The sequence below is a fragment of the Martes martes genome (genome assembly GCF_963455335.1).
Source record: "Martes martes genome assembly, chromosome: 4".
NCBI classification, from domain to species: Eukaryota; Metazoa; Chordata; class Mammalia; order Carnivora; family Mustelidae; genus Martes; species Martes martes.
This window is the reverse complement of record NC_137891.1, coordinates 64412604-64434960: the sequence shown is the minus strand read 5'-3', so window position 1 is coordinate 64434960 and position 22357 is coordinate 64412604. Positions and strand designations below refer to the sequence as shown.

General features: G+C 37.7%; 1 protein-coding gene across 1 annotated transcript in view; it reads right to left on the bottom strand.

Moving 5' to 3' along the window:
- The window catches only part of LOC308341603 (phosphatidylinositol 3,4,5-trisphosphate-dependent Rac exchanger 2 protein-like), a gene marked incomplete at its 5' end in the record, with an annotated part of 172548 nt that overhangs the window by 10775 nt on the left and 139416 nt on the right, over window positions 1–22357 (bottom strand). The window contains 2 exons of the mRNA XM_080801648.1: window positions 18205–18366; window positions 21512–21613. Of these exons, the coding sequence (XP_080657774.1) occupies window positions 18205–18366; window positions 21512–21613 (264 nt within the window). The remainder of the gene's footprint in view (window positions 1–18204; window positions 18367–21511; window positions 21614–22357) is intronic.

The following is a 22357-nucleotide window of genomic DNA, read 5'->3' as shown; positions in this document are numbered from 1 at the left end:
ACAGATTCTTCTAATAGATCAAAATATACCCTAATTCTAGCACATGTCTTTGTTCTACTTTCCAGCCTGATCACATTCTTTCCTCTTTTTTTTCTCTCCTTTTTCAAAAAACTTCTTATCAATTCCTTTTTTGGAATCTTTTTAAATTTTCATCTTTACAGTCATATTCCATCCTTCATCATGTTTACCCTTATTTTGTCTGTTCTATTCACCAGTCTAATATATATATGTATATTTTTTTTCCTTTCTTCCTCCTTTGTTTTCCTCCCAGTTTTGAGTCTCTTCTGACTTGGTTAGTATATAATTTTCTGGGATCATTGCCACCCTTGTAGTATTTTGTTCTCTCATTCATCTTTTTTATCTGGATAAAATGACAAGGTGCAAAAACTCACCACAAAAAAAAAAAAACAACACAAAAAACACAAAAACAAACAAAGAACAAGATGCAGTACCAGTGCCTAGGGACCTAATCAATACAAACATCAGTAATATCTCAGAACTACATTTCAGAATGATGATTATCAAGGTGCTAGCTTGGCTTGAAAAAAGCATGGAAGACCGTAGAGAATCCCTTTCTGGAGAAATAAAATCCCTTTCTGGAGGAATAGAAGAATGAAAATCTAACTAAGTTGAAATTGAAAAAGGCATTAATGAGGTGTAATAAAAAAAAAATGGAGGCTCTTACTTCTAGGATAAATGAGGCAGAAGAGAGAATTAGTGATTTAGAAGACCAAATGATGGAAAATAAAGAAGCTGAGAAAAAGACAAACAACTACTGAGCCACAAGGGCAGAATTTGAGAGATAAATGATACCATAAGATGAAATAATATTAGGATAACTGGGATCCCAGAAGAAGAAAGAAAGAGAGAGGCAGAAGGTATTTTGGAACAAATTATGGAAGAGAATTTCCCTAATTGGGCAAGGGGAACAAGCACCAAAATCCAGGAGGCACAGAGAACCCCCCTCAAAACCAATAAAAATAGGGGGGGAGGGGGGAGGGAAAGGGGGGTGGGGTTATGGACATTGGGGAGGGTATGTGCAATGGTTAGTGCTGTGAAGTGTGTAAACCTGGCGAATCACAGACCTGTACCCTGGGGATAAAAATATATGTTTATAAAAATAAATAAATAAATAAATAACAACAAAAAAATCAGTAAAAATAGGTCCACACCCTGTCATCTAACAGTAAAACTTACAATTCCCAGTGACAAAGAGTAAATCCTGAAAGCAGCCCAGGACAAGAGGTCTGTAAACGACAAGCATAAAAATATTAGATTGGAAGCAGACCTATCTACAGAGATCAGGCAGACCAAAAGGACTGGCATGATATAATCAGAGCACTATAATGAGAAAAATATGCAATGAAGAATACTATATCTAGCTAGGCTGTCATTGAAAATAGAAGGAAAGATAAAAAGCTTCTATGACAAAGACTAAAAGAATTTGCAAACACCAAACCAGCCCTGCAGGAAATATTGAAAGGGGTCCTCTAATCAAAGACAGCCTAAAAGTAACAGACTAGAAAGGAACAAAGACAATATATAGTAACTGTCACCTCACAGGCAATAGAAGGGCACTAAATGTAGAGCTTTCAATAGTTAACTCTGAATGTAAGTAGGCTAAATGCCCCAGTCAAAAGACACAGGGTATCAGAATGGATTAAAAAAAAAAAAAAGAAGAAGAAGAAGAAAGAAAAGACCCATCGATATGCTGTCTGCAAGAAACTCACTTGAGACCTAAAGACACCTCCAGATTTAAAGTCAGGGGGTGGAAAACAAGTTACCACACTAATGGACGTCAAAAGAAAGCTGGTGTAGCAATCTTTACATGAGATAATTTAGATTGTAAGCCAAAGACTATAGTAAGAGATGAGGAAGAATACTATATCACACTTACAAGGTCTCTCCAACAAGAAGATCTAACAATTTGAAATATCTATGCCCCTAACATGGGAGCAGCCAATTATATAAACCAATTAATAACAAAATCAAACAAACACATCAATAATAATACTAATAATAATAGTAGGGGACTTTAACAACCCCCTCACTGAAATGGGCAGATCATCTAAGGAAAAGATCAACAAGGAAATGAAGGCTTTAAATGACACATTGGACCAGATGGACACCACAGATATATTTAGAACATTCCATCCCAGAATAACAGATTACACATACTTCTCTAGTGCACATGGAACATTCTTCAGAATAGATCACATCCTGGATCACAAATCAGGTCTCAACTGGTACCAAAAGATTGGGATCATTCCCCACCTATTTTCAGGCCACAATGCTTTGAAACTAGAACTCAACCACAAGAGGAAAGTTGGAAAAAACTCAAATACATAGAGGCTAAAGAGCATACTGCTAAAGAATGAATGGGTCAACCAGGAAATTAAAGAATTCTTTAAAAAATTCATGGAAACAAATGAAAATGAAAACACAACTGTTCTAAATCTTTGGGAAACAGCAAAGGGGGTCCTGATAGGAAAGAATATAGCAAGACAACCCTTCTCAAGAAACAAGAAAGTCTCAAGGACAAAACCTAAACCTACACCTAAAGGAGCTGGAGAAAGAATAGCAAAGAAAGCCTAAACCCAGCAGGAGAAGAGAAATCATAAAGATCAGAGCAGAAATCAATGAAATAGAAACCAAAAAAACAGCAGAACAAATCAACAAAACTAGGAGCTGGTTCTTTGAAAGAACTAATAAGATTGATAAACTCCTGGCCAGACTTATCAAAAAGAAAAGAGAAAGGACCAAATAAATAAAAACATGAATGAAAGAGGAGAGATCACAACCAACACCAAAGAAATACAAACAATTATAAAGAACATATTATGAGCAACTACACACCAGCAAATTTGGTGATTTGGAAGAAAAGGATGCATTTCTAGAGACATATAAACTACCAAAACTAAACCAGGAAGAAACAGAAAACTTGAACAGACCCATAACCAGTAAGGAGATTGAAACAGTCATTTGAAAAAAAAAAAAAAATCTCCCAACAAACAAGAGCCCAGGGCCAGATGTCTTCCAAGGGGAATTCTACCAAGCATTTAAAGAAGAATTAACACCTATTCTCCTGAAACTGTTCCAAAAAATAGAAATGGAAGGAAAACTTCCAAACCCATTTTGTGAGACCAGCATTACCTTGATTCCAAAACCAGACAGAGACCCCATCAAAATGAATTACAGACCAATATCCTTGATGAACATGGATGCAAAAACTCTCACCAAAATACTAGCCAATAGGATCCAAAAGTACATTAAAAAGATTATTCACCACGACCAAGTGGGATTTACTCTTCGGCTGCAAGGTTGGTTCAACATCTGCAAATCAATCAATGTAATACAATACATTAATAAAAAAAAGAACAAGAACCATATGATACTCTTAATAGATGCTGAAAAAGCATTTGACAAAATACAGCATCCTTTCTTGATCAAAACTTATCACAGTCTAGGGATAGAGGGTACATACCTCAATATCATCAAAGTTATCTATGAAGAACTCACAGCAAATATCCATTCTCAATGGGGAAAAACTGATAACTTTTTCCCTAAGGTCAGGAACACAGCTTGTCGCGGCTGGCATGGCAAGGGTGTCAGGGCCGAGGGGCAAGGGAATGCTAAAGACGACGAGAGGGACACCAGGATGATTATCCACAGAGTGCCACATAGTGTTTATCAGTTCATCTTTTTGTAAGCTTACTTAGTCACAGCAATGTGACTTGACCTTGACTACCATCTCTGGGCTGCTGAGCTTGTGCTAAAAAGTCAGAGTGTCCTGGTTCATAGTTGCATAGGATAAACACGGCTGTGTTACTGTAAGATAAACACAGTCGTGTTGCTGGCAATGCCAAACTGTAGAACTTGTTCCTCTGTCAATCAACAAGGAAGACCCGCCAAGGTGGCTGAGAGCCATTTATAGGCCCTGTACCTGGCATAGTGTGCCCTGGTTGAAGGAGTCCTGAGAACCTTTGCTCAATCAGGTTAACTCCTTCTAGGCACAGGGCTCACCACAACAGCTGGGATGTCCACTATCACCACTGCTATTAAACATAATAGTACTAGCTAGTACAGAAATACTAGCCTCAATAATCAGACAAGAAAAAGAAATTAAAGGCATACAAATTGGCAAAGAAGAAGTCAAACTCTCACTCTTTGCAGATATGATACTTTATGTGGAAAACCCAAAAGACTCCACTCCAAAACTGCTAGAACTCATACAGGAATTCAATAAAGTGTCAGAATATAAAATCAGTGCACAGATATCAGTTGCATTTCTATACACCAACAACAGGACAGAAGAAAGACAAAGTAAAGAGTCAATCCCATTTACAATTGCACCCAAAACCATAAGACACCTAGGAATAAACCTAACCAAAGAGGCAAGGAATCTGTACTCAGAAAACTATAATGTATTCATGAAAGAAATTGAGGAAGACACAAAGAAATGGAAAAGTGTTCCATGTTCATGGATTGGAAAAACAAATATTGTGAATATGTCTATGCTACCTAAAGCAATCTACACATTTAATGCAATCCCTATCAAAATACCATCAATTTTTTTCAAAGAAATGGAATAAATAATCTTAAAATTTATATGGAATCAGAAAAGACCCCAAATAGCCAGAGGAATGTTGAAAAGAAAACTAAAGTTGGCAGAATCACAATTCCAGACTTCAAGCTCTATTACAAACCTATAATCATCAAGACAGTATGGGACTGGCACAAAAACAGACACACAGGTCAATGGAACAGAACAGAGAGCCCAGAAATGGATCCTCAACTCTATGGTCAACTAATCTTTGACAAGGCAGGAAAGAACGTCCAATGGAAAAAAAAAAAAACAGTCTCTTCAACAGATGGTGTTGGGGAAATTGGACAGCCACATGCAGAGGAATGAAGCTGGACCATTTCCTTACACCACACACAAAAATAGACTCAAAATGGATGGAATACCTCAATGTGAGATAGAAATCCATCAAAATCCTTGAGAAGAACACAGACAGCAAAACCTCTTCAACCTCAGCCGTAGCAACTTCTTCCTAGAAACATCACCAAAGGCAAGGCAAGCGAGGGCAAAAATGAACTATTGGGATTTCATCAAGATCAAAAGCTTTTGCAGAGCAAGGGAAACAGTCAACAAAACCAGAAGACAACTGACAGAATGGGAGAAGATACCTGCAAATGACATATCTCATAAAGGACTAGTACCTAAAATCTATAAAGAACTTACCAAACTCAACACCCAAAGAACAAATAATCCAATCAAGAAATGGACAAAAGACATGAACAGACATTTCTGCAAAGACGACATCCAGATGGCCATCAGACACATGAAAAAGAACTCAACATCACTCGGCATCAGGGACATACAAATCGAAACCACAGTAAGATACCACCCCATACCAATGAGAATGGCTAAAATTAACAAGTCAGGAAACAATAGATGTTGGAGAGGATGCAGAGAAAGGGGAACCCTCCTACACTGTTGGTGGGAATGCAAGCTGGTGCAGCCACTCTGGAAAACATTACAGAGGTTCCTCAAAACTTTTAAAATAGAGCTACCCTATGACCCAGCACTCTCACTACTGGGTATTTACCCTAACGATACAAATGTAGTAATCTGAAGGGGTACATGCACCCAAATGTCTATAGCAGTAATGTCCACAATAGCCAAACTATGGAAAGATCTGCAAGATCCCTGAAGATCTCTTCTGAACCTTCTCCCTCAATACGGAACATCTCTAGAAGTGAACACTATCACTCAGATGCAAGCTGGCGAATAAATCATGTAGTGATATCAGTATTTCTCCAGACCCCTACAATATATATCTTGATTCTATAAGATTGTATTAACACATTTATGGCAATCCCATCTTACAACTAATTCCAAGTGCTCCATTAGTCAACAACGCCTCTAGATCATTTTCCTCTGTTGTATGCTTAAATAGTTCAACTTTTGATTTAATCTAGATTGCTATCATAGCAAACTCTCAAACCCCTTACTAATATTACAAATACATTACGTTTGGGGCACCTGGGTGGCTCGGTTGGTTAACTGTCTGTTATCAGCTCAGGTCATGATCCCAAGGTCCTGGAATGGAGCCCTGTGTCAGGCTCCCTGCTTAGCAGGGAACCTGCCTCTCCCTCTCCCTCTCCCTGTCCCTCCACTTGTGCTCTCTCTCTCTTTCAAATAAATAAAATGTTCTAAAAATCTTTAAAAACTACATTATGTTTAAGTCATTACCATAAGTTCATTACCATAATTATGTTTAAGTCATTACCATAAGTTCCCATTAGCTCCCAGCTCCTGATCAAAAATCAGAATATTATAATTGACCTCTGTGAGGTAAAACACGTCTTTTCAAAAACAGCCCAAAGCATCTGTTTAATAATCTATTAATGAAACTTTGTGGGGTAATGACATCAAGCCCAACAATCTTGTTATCTTTTAAAGCATATCTCACAATATAAACATCACTCTTATTATATTTTACTAAATCCTACTGAGACATTTCTATCACTGTAATGATATGTCTTTAATATTTAACAGCAAGCTTTAAGAATCAGTACGGTAGGTACCTTTACCATCTTCTACCAGAGTGGAATAGTAATAGTATTAGATAATAGTAATCTACTATTATCACATGAAATGTCCATTAAATAATTCCCAGAGGATTGCTTACGCACTTAAAGGAATCTGTGTTGAACATACACATTTGTCTAAAAAAACTCCTTCTAAATGGCCTATAGCATTTCTCTTTATACCATGTGTATAAGCTGTAAATGGTAAAGACGAAACATTGTGCCCTTGATTTACCATGATTGAATCTGTGCTTTATTACTAGGACAATGGCAACTAGAAATCATTAAGAATCTTTTAACTACAGAGATGTACAATGTTAGAAATATTAAAAACTTGACCAAGTATATATACAGTCTTCTGTATAGTCATGATACGCCTCTTACTTCAAATCCATCCCATGTACAAGTAGACAATTAATAAGCGTCTCTTTTTAAATAATGTTGTGGTTATTTTCCCCTTGCTTACATGATCAATCTACCTTTCTCTGTAGCGAAAACAAAACAGAAACCTCACAACTTTATCTTTAAAGTAGATGAAATTTATGATATTTTGAAATTACGTGCAATTTTTTTTCATTTACCTAGAAATCCCAGGAGAGTTTCTGGGGTTAGAAATAAAGTCGTCAAGCTACAAAATTCACAGAAGAAATTGAAATAAAGTATGGCTATGAACATCAGATTACTAGGTAAGAGTCAGGAGCACGAAAGTCTATCAAAATGACAACGTCAGGCAAGTGAACTAGAATATAAAAAATGTGGAAGCAGTAAAACAAGCCAGGCAGATCATCAGAAGAGAGCAAAGCCTCTAGGGCAATGGTGCTCAAAGTTTAGAGTTTGGGAGACACCTGATTTGCTTCTTGAAATTCCCAGGATCCCTGGTGCTGCCTTCGGAGATTGAAACTGAGTAAAGCTGGGGTAGGTCCCAGGTCATTCCAGTAAATGCTGATGCATGTGGAACACTTTAAGTAAAATTGCCTTGGAGGCTTTGAGTACCTGAATCCAGGTGCTCAAGGGCATCGTATGGCAACTCTGCTGACAGGGAGATAGAGGCAAGCACAGGTCTCCGCCTGAGGTAGTCCTGACTGCTTCCTAGTCCCAGGGCAGATAGGCATTGATCGTGTTACCATGGTCGCAAATATACCACAAGGTCACCTCTGGTATATTTCATCACTGGTGAATATTCACTTAACCTAAATAATGTTACATAACCTAGTTAGTGTTTTATCTTCATTTTGAAAATTGATGCTAATTTTTAAATCTAGAAATCTGTTCTTTGGCAATTCCATATTTAGTCATTGAACAATCATGTATGATAAACACTTTTCTCTAGATGAATACTAAAGACAGGGTTTTAACATTTCTATAACATGCCAGACAATGTGTTAAACATTTTTTCCTGGTATAAATCTCCAGCAAGTTGGCTTCTCTGTTTGTAAAGTTTTAGGAAGAAAGAGGAAGAGAGGGAGAAGGGAGGAAGGGAGAAAAGGAGGAAGGGAGGAAGGAAGGAAGGAAGGAAGAAGGAAAGAAAGATGGAGGGAGGACAGGAGGAAGGAAGATAAAAGAAAGGGAAAGAAGTCTGGTTAGATCAGTTTTGTACAGTCTTTCATGGGTCACCAAGTAGATGGTGAAGGTGGCAGATTATTTCACTATGGGGAAAAAAAAACCTACAGAAATACTTTTACAAAGATGGAATTTCATGTGTCTGTGAAAAAAATATTGCCCATGAAAATAAGCTATTTTAACAGTACAGTGATATATCATAGAGCCATAAACCAACATTTGAGAGGCAAGGTATAAAAGAATTATTTTTAAAAAGAGGGCTTGTATAAATCATTAATTTTGAACTATCCTAAAGCTATTACCCATAGAGTAATATGTATATGTACATATTCAATTCAGATTTTTAAAAAATATTTTATTTATTTATTTGACACAGAGAGAGAGAGACATCACAAGCAGGCAGAGAGGCACGCAGAGAGAGAGAGGGGAAGCAGCCTCCCTGCTGAGCAGAGCCCGATGTGGGGCTCGATCCCAGGACCCTGAGACCATGACCTGAGCCGAAGGCAGAGGCTTTAACCCGCTGGGCCACCCAGGCGCCCCAATAAAGATATTTTAAAATAATGTGTTTACCCATATGATTCAGAGTTTTACTGTCTCAGCAATCCCTTAAAAAATAACCAAAATACTGTACTTCTTTTATCTAGATGATTTATCCTTTTTAACATGCATTTCCCTTTAAGAAGCAACATTCATCATGTAAAATCACACCTGTGATGAATTATATATATAGAACTAAAATACAGCAAAACCCCAGCAAGGAAGTTCCATGGATGGTTCTAATCCTGACCACTTTTATTAAATCAGGAAAGGAAGGCTGAGTGGCAGTTCAAGGGGAGAAGTAACCATCCATTAATAACTGCACCATGGGTGGGAATCTACTCATCCAGTGCCTCTCCTTCCAAAAGCTTCTCTCCCCAGTCCAGTCTGTGGAAATCTATGTCATCCCTCCTCCTTCACCTTGCTCCCAGCAGGTGCAAAGGCTTGGGACATGACCCCTGTTCCCGATACTAGTGGAAGAAACAGACATGAAAGCATAGAATTAAATGCAGTGGCATCACTGCAGTAACAGAGTGTCAACAAAATGAGAGCTGGCATGAATTAACACTCTTAGAGATAGCTGTGTGTGTATGATTATTTGTTTTATCATTAACTCTATAGTTCATTCCATGTCATGGTTTCAGGTTTCAGTCATTCTTTAGGGATTTTCTTTGTCAGATTTACAAAGTACACCATTTCAGTATCACCTTCCGATAGGGTGAAAAGATCAGTCTGAAATGGATGGAGCAAACCATGACTTCAGTCACTAAAGCCAGGACCCAGAGGCAGTCCATGTTAGCAACACTCCTCAACAATGGCTCCCCTTCCCACTGTGGGTGTCTCGAGGTCAAGATCCAGCCAGAAAATGGTGACAATTCAGAATCTAATTTGTTAATAAGCTGAATAATTTTAATTCTACAATTTGAGGTATAATCAGGTGTGAATTATATAGTCAGCATACATGAACGACTAGTAAATTCAAAGCGCCATTACAGAATTTAATTTAATTTAATTTAATGTGGAATATGATGAATTTCCATAGGTGGACACTAGTTAGGTGCCAAAGTATGCTTTCAGAAAATGACAACAACCAGAAAAGACAGTCAGCAGCGTGTGTATTTATCTTATGGCTCCTTTTCTAATTTCCAGTGTGTCTTCAAACATTAAAATGATTTATGAAGCACTGCAACAATAGAACAAAGCCCCACCTCTGAAAAAGACCCAGTGAAAATTATATTGCTAAACCACATCTGGATTATTTGAAAGGTTAAATCTTTTTATGTCAAGTTCTCTTAATATGTTATGTAAGGGTTCATTACTGATTCTTTGCAGCTATGAGGAGGCAAAAAATCACTATAATAGGAAACCAGTCACTAATTATCTGACCCCATTGTCAGCGCTCCCTGCTTAACACCAGAGTCTACCCCATTCATCTTGGTCAACTAAATGTTGAATGTCAATCCCAGAAAAACACAGACTGCAGAGAGAAGGCATCATCTTGGCAAAGAAGAAGGATGACAGGAGGCTCTGAAACTTCCCCCAATCATATACAAAGCACTGACAGATGAAGATCTAACAAGAGCTACACCCACTCACTGTGGAAGAAAAGACAATTGACAAGAATGACAACTACGTGGGCGTCTCATAAGAGAATGGTTTCAATATCAAAGGAGTGTGTCGAGAAAATGAATGAAGCATTTGAATATTCTTTCAAAAAATCATTTTAAACTACTAGAAAAGTTAAACATGAAATGAAGAATATCACATCATTTTATATATAATGTCATAAAATGTATGCCCCCCAGCAAGATTCAGCATTTGGTTCACTCTTTTTGAGATTCAATTTATTAACTGATGTTTTAACCTAGATTCTGTCATATATTAGATAAAACTAATAACATAAATGTTCATTTTATTGAAATGAAGTCCCAATCAAGCTTCCCCCCCACCCACCCCTTACAATGATTGACTTTCAATGGCCTTCATCCCAAACCACCTATCCTTAAGTAACAAGGGCCATCTATAAATCAATTCTGTCTCAAGGCAGTAGACAAATTTGTATCTACCAAATCACCTTGTAGAAAAAAAAGGCGGGGGGGGGGGGGCGCCTGGGTGGCTCAGTGGGTTAAAGCCTCTGCCTTCGGCTCAGGTCATGATCCCAGGGTCCTGGGATCGAGCCCCGCATCGGGCTCTCTGCTCAGCAGGGAGCCTGCTTCCTCCTCTCTCTCTGCCTGCTTCTCTGCCTACTTGTGATCTCTGTCAAATAAATAAATAAAATCTTAAAAAAAAAAAATTCTCACCACAACCTCTGTTAGACTCACACTCATAAAGAGAACATGACTTGAAGTCAATATACTGTCAGACACAAACTTAATCATATGTAAAGCAGGAAATGGATGTTGAAATGGTTTTATGCCATTATATTTCTCCATGTAGAAAGCCAAGAGGTGTCAAATTTCTATTCTGTTTCTATTTCGTAAAATGCAGTAACTATTTTGATCTTATTTTTTCCAGCACCTTCATATATTAATAATTCTCCCTCTTACCTTTTAATGTGATTTTTTTCAGATTTGAGAGATCTATTCCAAACAGGGCTATCACAGATATAAAACTGAATTACCAAGTGATATAATGCTTTTTGATACTCCCTGTCGATAGAGTTCATTAGGACTCCAAAGATTAGAGTTACCATTACAATACTATCAATCAGCCAAAAAGCAGACCAAGACAGCGACTGGTCCTGTTCTATGAAATGAATCAGTGACTCTGATTAAACAACTAATGAACTTCCTTTCCAAGCACACTGATCATTGCCCTACAATTACCTTTGGTAGAATATCCTGTGCAATGCTCTGAATGTTGGATAAGACATAAAACTGAGATATCATAAATTATACTAATAAAAGGCAGAACTTCAAATATGAGCAATTAAACTACAGATCTTCTGTAATGGCAGTCACTATGTAAATGATGACAAAAACCTAATTTCTATAGTCAATTTACTTCTAAATGGCAAGCAATCAACTTAATCTAAAGAATTAGCTTAATTTTTTTAAGAGTAGATACAATATTACATGGTGACAAGGAATATAGGTTTAAATTCTGCCATCCATTAGCTGTAAGCACTTGAAGGAAATTATATGGCCTTCACTTTTTAAATCTGTGTAATGGGGATTATAATACCTCAGCAAACTGTTAAGGGCTCACCAAGATTGCATACAATGGAAGATCAGCCTTTCCTCAAAAGGAAAGTGGCTGACTGGCCAACAAGGACCTCTGTCCTCCCCTAGGCAAGACTACAGGAATCTTAGATTTTGATCTTGAATCTTGAGTGATGTAATAGAATGGTAGAAAAAATTATTAGAGTCTATCCATTTTAGTCAGGGTACTGATGAACCTACCTACCAGCATTGGCTGCCTAGACACCCTTGAGAGTGTAGCTTTTCAACTGATTCTGTGAGCTACCCCCTATCTTTTTAAATTAATTTTTCTTTTAGTTTCTGTGACTTGGAACTATCTAACCTTAACTGAAGTGATATAACACCTTCAGTAGTCAGGAGCATGTATTAGACAAATAGGAATTTCTCAAGGGTAAAATCCTACCATTGAACCACAGCTTTAAAATACGACTCATTTGCATAGGATTTTACAGTATTCATAGCACTTCCACTTATTTCGTTTGACTCCTGTAATAACCCACATAGTACATGGGAGAGGTCTGATGCATCATCCCCAAAGTAAGGGTTAGTCTGGACTAGAGATGAAGTCTGCTTGAAAATCAGGCTTCAGCTCTATGTCATCTAATTCGGGACCATAGATTTCAATCACTTGTTTACCTAAATTCAACATAAAGGAATGTAACAATAATTTATAGCACAAAATATTAGATAGGCAAGATACCTGACAGATTTTACTATAAAAAGTCTTCAACTGATTAATGGGAAAATAAGACTGGATAATTAAGTGACTTACTTGAAATAAATAATCCACCTAAGGTGAAAATAATGCTAATTCATGGTGTATCAGATTCAGATCCCATTCAAGAAATTTTAGTTACTGGAGCGAGGGTGTCATCCCACAGGTGGTCCTCAAGGGTCTGCAGGAGCTTGGGGAAGGAACTAGACAGGGAGTTGTTTTCCCAACCTTACTAGCTCAAGATTTCTCACCTCAAAGGCTTTTTTTTTTTTTTTTTTTTTTTTTTTTAAATTTTTTATTTATGTTCAGCGTAACAGTATTCATTGTTTTTTCACCACACCCAGTGCTCCATGCAATCTGTGCCCTCCCTAATACCCACCACCTGGTTCCCCCACCCTCCCACCCCGCCCCTTCAAAACCCTCAGGTTGTTTTTCAGAGTCCATAGTCTCTCATGGTTCACCTCCCCTTCCAATTTCCCTCAACTCCCTTCTCCTCTCCATCTACCCTTGTCCTCTATATTATTTGATATGCTCCACCAATAAGTGAAACCATATGATACTTGACTTTCTCTGTTTGACTTATTTCACTCAGCATAATCTCTTCCAGTCCTGTCCATGTTGCTACAAAAGTTGGGTATTCGTCCTTTCTGATGGAGGCATAATACTCCATAGTGTATATGGACCACATCTTCCTTATCCATTCATCCGTTGAAGGGCATCTTGGTTCTTTCCACAGTTTGGCGACCGTGGCCATTGCTGCTATAAACATTGGGGTACAGATGGCCCTTCTTTTCACTACATCTGTATCTTTGGGGTAAATACCCAGCAGTGCAATTGCAGGGTCATAGGGAAGCTCTATTTTTAATTTCCTGAGGAATCTCCACACTGTTCTCCAAAGTGGCTGCACCAGTTTGCATTCCCACCAACAGTGTAAGAGGGTTCCCCTTTCTCCACATCCTCTCCAACACACGTTGTTTCCTGTCTTGCTAATTTTGGCCATTCTAACTGGTGTAAGGTGGTATCTCAATGTGGTTTTGATTTGAATCTCCCTGATGGCTAGTGATGATGAACATTTTTTCATGTGTCTGGTAGCCATTTGTATGTCTTCATTGGAGAAGTGTCTGTTCATATCTTCTGCCCATTTTTTAATATGATTATCTGTTTTGTGTGTGTTGAGTTTGAGGAGTTCTTTATAGATCCTGGATATCAACCTTTTATCTGTACTGTCATTTGCAAATATCTTCTCCCATTCCGTGGGTTGCCTCTTTGTTTTGATGACTGTTTCTTTTGCTGTGCAGAAGCTTTTTATCTTGATGAAGTCCCAGAAGTTCATCTTTGCCTTTATTTCCTTCACCTTTGGAGACATATCTTGAAAGAAGTTGCTATGGCTGATATCAAAGAGGTTACTCCCTATGTTCTCCTCGAGGATTCTGATGGATTCCTGTCTCACGTTGAGGTCTTTTATCCATTTCGAGTTTATCTTTGTGTACGGTGTAAGAGAATGGTCAAGTTTCATTCTTCTACATATAGCTGTCCAATTTTCCCAGCACCATTTATTGAAGAGACTGTCTTTTTTCCACTGGATATTTTTTCCTGTTTTGTCAAAGATTATTTGACCATAGAGTTGAGGGTCCATATCTGGGCTCTCTACTCTGTTCCACTGGTCCATGTGTCTGTTTTTATGCCAGTACCATGCTGTCTTGGTGATCACAGCTTTGTAGTAAAGCTTGAAATCAGGTAACGTGATGCCACCAGTTTTATTTTTGTTTTTCAACATTTCCTTAGCAATTCGGGGTCTCTTCTGATTCCATACAAATTTTAGTATTATTTGCTCCAGCTCTTTGAAAAATACTGGTGGAATTTTGATTGGAATGGCATTAAAAGTATAGATTGCTCTGGGCAGTATAGACATTTTAACGATGTTTATTCTTCCCATCCAAGAGCATGGAATGGTCTTCCATCTTTTTGTGTCTTCTTCAATTTCTTTTAGGAGTGTTCTGTAGTTCCTCGAGTACAGATCTTTAACCTCTTTGGTTAGGTTTATTCCGAGGTATCTTATGGTTTTTGGTGCTATAGTAAATGGAATCGATTCTCTAATTTGCCTTAAAGATTCTCAACAAGATCCTAGCAAACAGGATCCAACAGCACATTAAAAAGATTATCCACCATGACCAGGTAGGATTCATCCCTGGGTTACAAGGATGGTTCAACATTCGCAAATCAATCAATGTGATAGAACAAATCAATAAGAGAAGAGAGAAGAACCACATGATCCTCTCCATTGATGCAGAAAAAGCTTTTGACAAAATCCAGCATCCGTTCCTGATTAAAACGCTTCAAAGTATAGGGATAGAGGGAACATTCCTGAACTTCATCAAATCTATCTATGAAAAACCCACAGCAAATATCATCCTCAATGGGAAAAAGCTTGCAGCCTTCCCATTGAGATCAGGAACACGACAAGGATGCCCACTCTCACCACTCTTGTTCAACATAGTATTAGAAGTCCTAGCAACAGCAATCAGACAACAAAGAGAAATAAAAGGTATCCAAATTGGCAAGGAAGAAGTCAAACTCTCTCTCTTCGCAGATGACATGATTCTTTATATGGAAAACCCAAAAGACTCCACCTCCAAACTACTAGAACTCATACAGCAATTCAGTAATGTAGCAGGATACAAAGTCAATGTCCAGAAATCAGTGGCTTTCTTATACACCTCAAAGGCTTTTTAAGGAACTCTCCGTTCTTGGCCAGCATGCCACCTGACATCTACCCTTGGCCATGTCCTAATCCCACTAGAGCTACTCTAAACATACACAAAGCTGTCTGCAAGCTGAGCAGTAATCTTTGTTTGCAATTCAAAGAAAGCTCTGTAACTATCCTCCTTCCCTCCCAGGGCCTGCATTCATCCTGTAACACTACCCCTCTCTCCTGGACAAATCGGAGTCCTATCAGCAGTTTCTCCAAATCTTCCAGGAACAGACCAGGTGTGAGTATTATAAGAGCTTTCCCCCTCTCTCCAAGCTAGTGGACTGAGATGAGGAATCATGTTCTTATCAAAAGTTGCCAACCACTTAGCTGGGCCTTCCTCCAAGCTGCGTTCCCTCAATGTCCCAAAACCCCCCAAAGTAGCCTGGCTGTGTCTTATGCAATTATATTCAAGTCCTACTCAAACAGAATCTGTGTTGCTGCCCTTTTTTGGGACCCGACACTCATATGATCTCCTCTGTGCCTGCTGGAACTGTAGTCGTATCTGATTTCCTGCAGCCAGTTTCCTCTGTCCCGATGCTGCATTTTCCTCTTGCACTTCAACTGTTTGTTGTAAACACAGAGAGCTGGTGAGATTGAGGCACCCCCTGTTAGGGGCTGTAAGTAACAGAACATGATCCACACACATTCTTCCTTTGAGTAACTGGCAAGCTCAGAGCAAGAAATATCAACTTTTTAAACAATCTCTTAATTCTGCAGTAGATACAATTTTTTTTAGAATATACACGAGGAGGAACAAAATTATGACAGATTCCATTCCCCTAGAGTACCGAGAAGAATCTGTGAGGTTTTGTTTTGGGAAGAGGACTGGCAGATATCAATGAGAAACCCTGCAATTTAAAGCACGTTCAGTTTTTCTTCCAATGCGTGAGTGACAACAGAATGACAAAAGCAAACTTCAGTCCATTTTTCTCAACCCAGCAGGACAACCGCTCCCCAGGAAAGGAATTATCATCATGAATCAACTGTAAAACACACAACCATTTTAACTGACTGAAATAAGTAGCATTCATGCTGAAATGTGGGGTCACCCTGGACACTTGAAATGAAAGAATATAGACGAAGAGAAAGCTTCGATCCCAGCTGGATTTGAAAAGTTTCATGGTGAAGAGTGGATAAACTGGGGAATTCCCAGAGGTCAATGTTTGAGGTTCCTTTGCAAATCTGAATGGATATAATTTTAGATCTAAATGGAAACCAACATATTGAAGATACAAAACAAATCAGTCAATTATAAGGTCCTAAAGATAAAAAGCAATCCACTCGAATTTGTGTGATACATTATTTGGTTGGAAACATTTGAAATCTTCTCTATACCTTTAAAAAATGTCTTAATTGCTTTACTTTATAAAAATAAATGATCCCAGTTGAAAGCTCATCTCATCACAATTAAGTCAATTTAAAGACAAAATTTTAGTTTATGCTTTATATAGCACTAAAATAACATAGGTCTCCGGGGCACCTGGGTGGCTCAGTGGGTTAAAGCCTCTGCCTTCGGCTCAGGTCATGATCTCAGGGTCCTGGGATCGAGCCCCGCATCGGGCTCTCTGCTCAGCGGAGAGCCTGCTTCCTCCTCTCTCTCTGCCTGCCTCTCTGCCTACTTGTGATCTCTGTCTCTGTCAAATAAATAAAACCTTTAAAAAAAAAAATAGGGCTCTAACCCCATGAAATAATAGGGATTCAAAGTTACCATGGATGAAAACATATAACAGAGTCTGAATATCACTCTTTGTTTGCTTTTTCTATCATTTAAAAAAATCTTTCTTTAATGAGTCATAAATCCATTAAGACTTTTCATCTTGAATGGACCTTAAAAATCACATCAGAGACAGTTTCTTCATTTAGAAAGGATGAAATAAGAGCCATCTGTACCCCAATGTTTATAGCAGCAATGGCTACGGTCGCCAAACTGTGGAAAGAACCAAGATGCCCTTCAACGGATGAATGGATAAGGAAGATGTGGTCCATATATACTATGGAGTATTATGCCTCCATCAGAAAGGACGAACACCCAACTTTTGTAGCAACATGGACGGGACTGGAAGAGATTATGCTGAGTGAAATAAGTCAAGCAGAGAGAGTCAAGTATCATATGGCTTCACCTATTTGTGGAGCATAACAAATAATATGGAGGACAAGGGTAGATGGAGAGGAGAAGGGAGTTGAGGGAAATTGGAAGGGGAGGTGAACCATGAGAGACTATGGACACTGAAAAACAACCTGAGGGTTCTGAAGGGGCGGGGGGTGGGAGGTTGGGGGAACCAGGTGGTGGGTTTTAGGGACGGCACGGATTGCATGGAGCACTGCGTGTGGGGAAAAAACAATAAATACTGTTACGCTGAAAAGAAATAAAAAATTAAAAAAATTAAAAAGAAATGCAATTTAAGAGATTAAGTGACCTTAAGATTAAATTCATCATCAAACACCTAATTTAGAATCTGAAAATAACTATCATAGAACACATACGGGGCGTAACTCCCCTTCCTTACTCTCTCCAGGTTTCAGGCTATGTACTTATTGACCAAAGGAAGGCAGGGAAAAGGATAATCAAGATGCACAAATACTGAAATACCAAAGCTTATAACCCACACAATATTAGAAGGCTCTATGACAAAGCTTTCAGGTTGATGTTAAGTCAATTTAACTTGCTACTCTAAAGATATTTAAAAATAATAATGACAGCACTTTGCAGAAATGGTTACAGCTCTCTGGCATTATCTGGGAAAATGACCATTTATGGTTCCATCCAATGTTAACAATTCTACACGCAGCATAAGACATAATAAAACTCTTTGAAGCTCCATTGTTGAGTAGAGCGAATGTACCTCCCAGCCTTCAATGTGAGATTGCCATTCCTCTAAAACTTCTAACTTCTCCATCTGCCTGTTGGCCTCTTTTATGTTGGAACAGACAGCTTTCATGGCTTGGAGGGCTTCCATTACCGCTGCGTAGTCACTGTGTTTCCTTGGAGTCCGCTTCAGCAACTCCTGTTAATACACAAAAAAACAAATCGCCCTTTGATCTTCAGCTTTCTGGTACAGCAGGTTCAGAATGACCAGGAAATGCGAACTGCAGAGATCGTGAGAGCCACTTTCAGAGGGGACATCACAAACTCCACTAAAATTCAGATCAAAAACAAAAGGCTGAATCAATGAATATACGTTACCCTGGCACACATTTTGCAGCTCCTTCAATTTTTTTGCCTTAAAATTATTTTGTTTTAAAAACTAAATTAGATTTCTCCTTTTGAATTGTCAAATATCTCACCTGCTGCATGTAATTTGTTTATAAGGTTGACCTCTGCTCCAACAGAAATAGAACTCTGTATGTCTTCCTAGAGTCTTAGCGGAACAGTAAGTCTTTAAATAAATATGTCCCATAATTTCAAAAATAATTTCAATGCCTTATTTCCTAATACACTTTTGAGAAACTACAAAAACATGCCATAAGTAAAGCAAAATTTTTAAATAATGTCTTATACTCTAGCAAAATAAATAACTTACAAGTTCCATGATACTCCATCACTAATGGAGCAATTTATGCTATTTTCACCAATAACTCGATTTCACTTTCTGCAATGAATGAATTGTCATAGGCCCCTCAATAGGTTTTTTTGTTGTTGTTTTGATTTTGGGGGTTTTTTGGGCATTTTATGGTTTTTTCCATTCAGGATATCAGAGCAAGCATGATCTTTAGACTTTTAAATATATTAAAAGGTTTTGTTTGTTGTTCAGAAGCACAAAATTAAACATCACCCACTGTCTAGACAGTTGTGACCACATTGCTTTTAATTAGTCATTTGTTTCTTTACTACAGTTGCCATCATCACATAACTAACACAATTACAGAAATCCTGGGGCAAGTCTTTAAAATAATTTTCTTAATTCTTAACATCCAGTGGGAAACTGTACAGTTGTTATATGCTCTTGAGGTCTGTTACTGTTGAAACTTCTGCCATACACTTTGACCCTGCATTCAGTATGTTCACACTCCGTTCGGCAGAGCTAGCACCAGAAGAATACACATTACATTGCTCCCAAGGCAAGATTTAAAAACTTATGTTGGATCACAAATCCACAAAAGAGATATGCTGGCTTCTCTAAAAATTCTAAAGTGCAGAAGTATTTGTAAATTATGTGAAGTGGTCAAGTCAGTCTGCAGACTGTGATTTGAGGTCCTATGGAATTGTGCCCAGTGCGTATCTGTGAAGTTGAGACGTGAATGTAGACAATGTGAAATAGCAAGAAAAATGACTAGTAATACTCTTTTGTCAGTTACTTTCTATGAACACTGTACTGGTTGGCCACACCAATAATTTCAAGTTCCACAAATATGACGGAGAGATTGTTTAACACACAGCCTAACCCCTAATGTTTTTCTCTGAATAAATAAAACCAACCAAAATCAAAGAGACTATCAGCACAATGGTACAACAACAACAAAATTATCAACACCAACATATCTAATACACAAGTAAATAGTTTTGTCATGTTTCTTTGTGAAGATAATCATCCAAAGAAGGGGGAAAATGTCATCTTTCCACTTCTCGAAGGAGCTCTGAGTTGATCTTTTTCTTCCTAAGCAAGGACGTGTCCATTATTCTATCTTTTGAAAGGTCAGATCAGCCAACCCTATCTGGTGGTCATCCCCATCCAGAAGTGATTTAGAACAACACTTAGCATGATATCCTTCTCTTAATATCACTATCCCTTCTGACTCTTAAAACAAACAAATGCCTGGGATTCCAAAATCAGGTCCAGGAATAGCTGACGTGATCTGAGTCACCAAGTCAAGAGTCTGAAAGGACTCTCAGAAAGACAGGAGTCACGTTTGCCCCAATCTTCCTGAACTGAAGAGCATATGAAAAGTCTGCAGAACTGAAGATCCCCATGTTAGCTTCCCTCTGTGGCTTAACCAAGCAATTTTAACTTGTTTTTTAATAAGGAGAAATTGTTTTCAAAGAAATTTTACACAAAAACCCAATTATGCAACTCATGGAAGTTGTAGTTAAAAAAATGTATTTTAAGTTCAAATTCCTTACATTTGTTTCTCAAAAAGTAAATCAATAAGAACACCAGTTAATATGTGCCTAACATATTGAAATATTTTAAAAATGTAGAGAGCAAGCAGTAATCTATTAAGATAAAAAAGAATCAAATATATATGAATAATAATAGCTAACATATACGGAGTACATACTGTGCTAAATGATTTGCATAAAAGTTTAATTACTATTTTTATGCAATACGTTTTCCATATGTGTATATGTATATACACACATACACAGACATACATATCCGTTATACACATCCTTGCAGACATACGCTACAATTTCATCAACATTATTTCTGCTTCATTAATAAAAACCCAAGGCTTTAAGAAGTTAGATTATGTGTTCAGTCACACAGCTAGTTAGCAGAATACTTAGGATCTGAACTCAGAGCTCCTGTGCTCAACCACCAACCCAAGCTGCTGTTGTAGTTCCAAGAAGCACCATTTCCAGAATTGCTATTCTAATCTATTCACATATTCTTACAGTACAAGCATAATGAGCACATTAAAATATGTTTTTCACAATAACACTTTTAGTCATTGTAATGAGGCAATGGCCTACGACCATTAATGCATCCAGAGGCAGTATTTGCTTAGCACGGTCGTTCTACATCCTACCATTTATTGTCCCATGTGACCCACAACATTCCCTGTAATACTGATTCAAAAACCAAACTGTAAAATTATGTAACTTTCATTTTAAGTTCATTAGCATCAAGAAGACACCACTGTAAGGGGAAGTCAAAAAATACAATAGTAGATTTACTTAAGATAACGATCCCTGTAGATAATATGCAATATGAACTTGTCATAAGGTCTTTAATGGGATCTATCTTGAAACTAATGCATTTACTCTAAATAAAACTCAAACGGATAAGTTTTCTACAAAGAGCACTAAAAGTCTTTTTTCCTAAAAGATTTGTTTCCTAATCCATATATATGTGATGAAATAGCTATTTTCCCTAAGTAACTATGACCTGCCCTTCCTTCAGAAAATCAGATTATTTAAAAGAAAAAATTTTTAAAGCAAAATATGCAGATACAAGGAAGATACTACAGTGAAATAAACACATAAAATACCTTCAAAAGGAGAGGGTATTTGCAAATTCTTTGTATTGGTGTTACTAAATATCCTCCCAGGGGAACATCTGTATTCTTCCATCCTCCAAGTAACATGCAGTTCTGCAGTGTAAATAAAAATAATTAATCACAATTTTTTAAAGCTGAACCCATGAAATTTTCTTCTATCATAAAATTTTCTGCTAAAAACTTGTGAAAGTCTGTCTTTATACCTTCTTTCCTTGAGATGAGTCTGTGAAATCACAAAGAACATTTACAGAAGACAAAGAGAAGTATCTTCATATCATGTTAGTTATAGAAACCAAAATATGTTTTAAATACATACCTTTGAAATTAATTTTTATATACTATCCTATGAAGTCTGAGGAAAAATAGGATAGAGATGGAGGAATAAATGATGGGTAGGTGGATGGATGGATGGATGGATGGATGGACAGATGGGTGGATGGACTGATGGATAAATAAATAATAGACACAAAGATACACAGATCAATCCTGCTTATAAAGGGAGTTGTGTTGTAGCTGAATTGTGGTGGTGTGCTGTATTGTAAAGAGCAGGGCCTGGAGGCAACTGGGTTCTATACATCCTTACCAGTGACTAGTGATGTAACTTTGGGTTGATTTGAGAATGCTAGTTTTCCTGCCTGTAAAACTGTCATGTTTTAACCAAGTGATTGCTAAGTCACTTTTAGCTATAATACCCCACCAGTGACAATGGCCAGCCAGTCTCTGAGAAGGAGGTCAGGTATGATCACCAGAAAGGCAAGATGAATGGAGAAATCTCAAAAGCAGCAATCAGAATGAGATGAAATAGAAGAGAAAATCAACTCTGATTGGAAAAAAAAA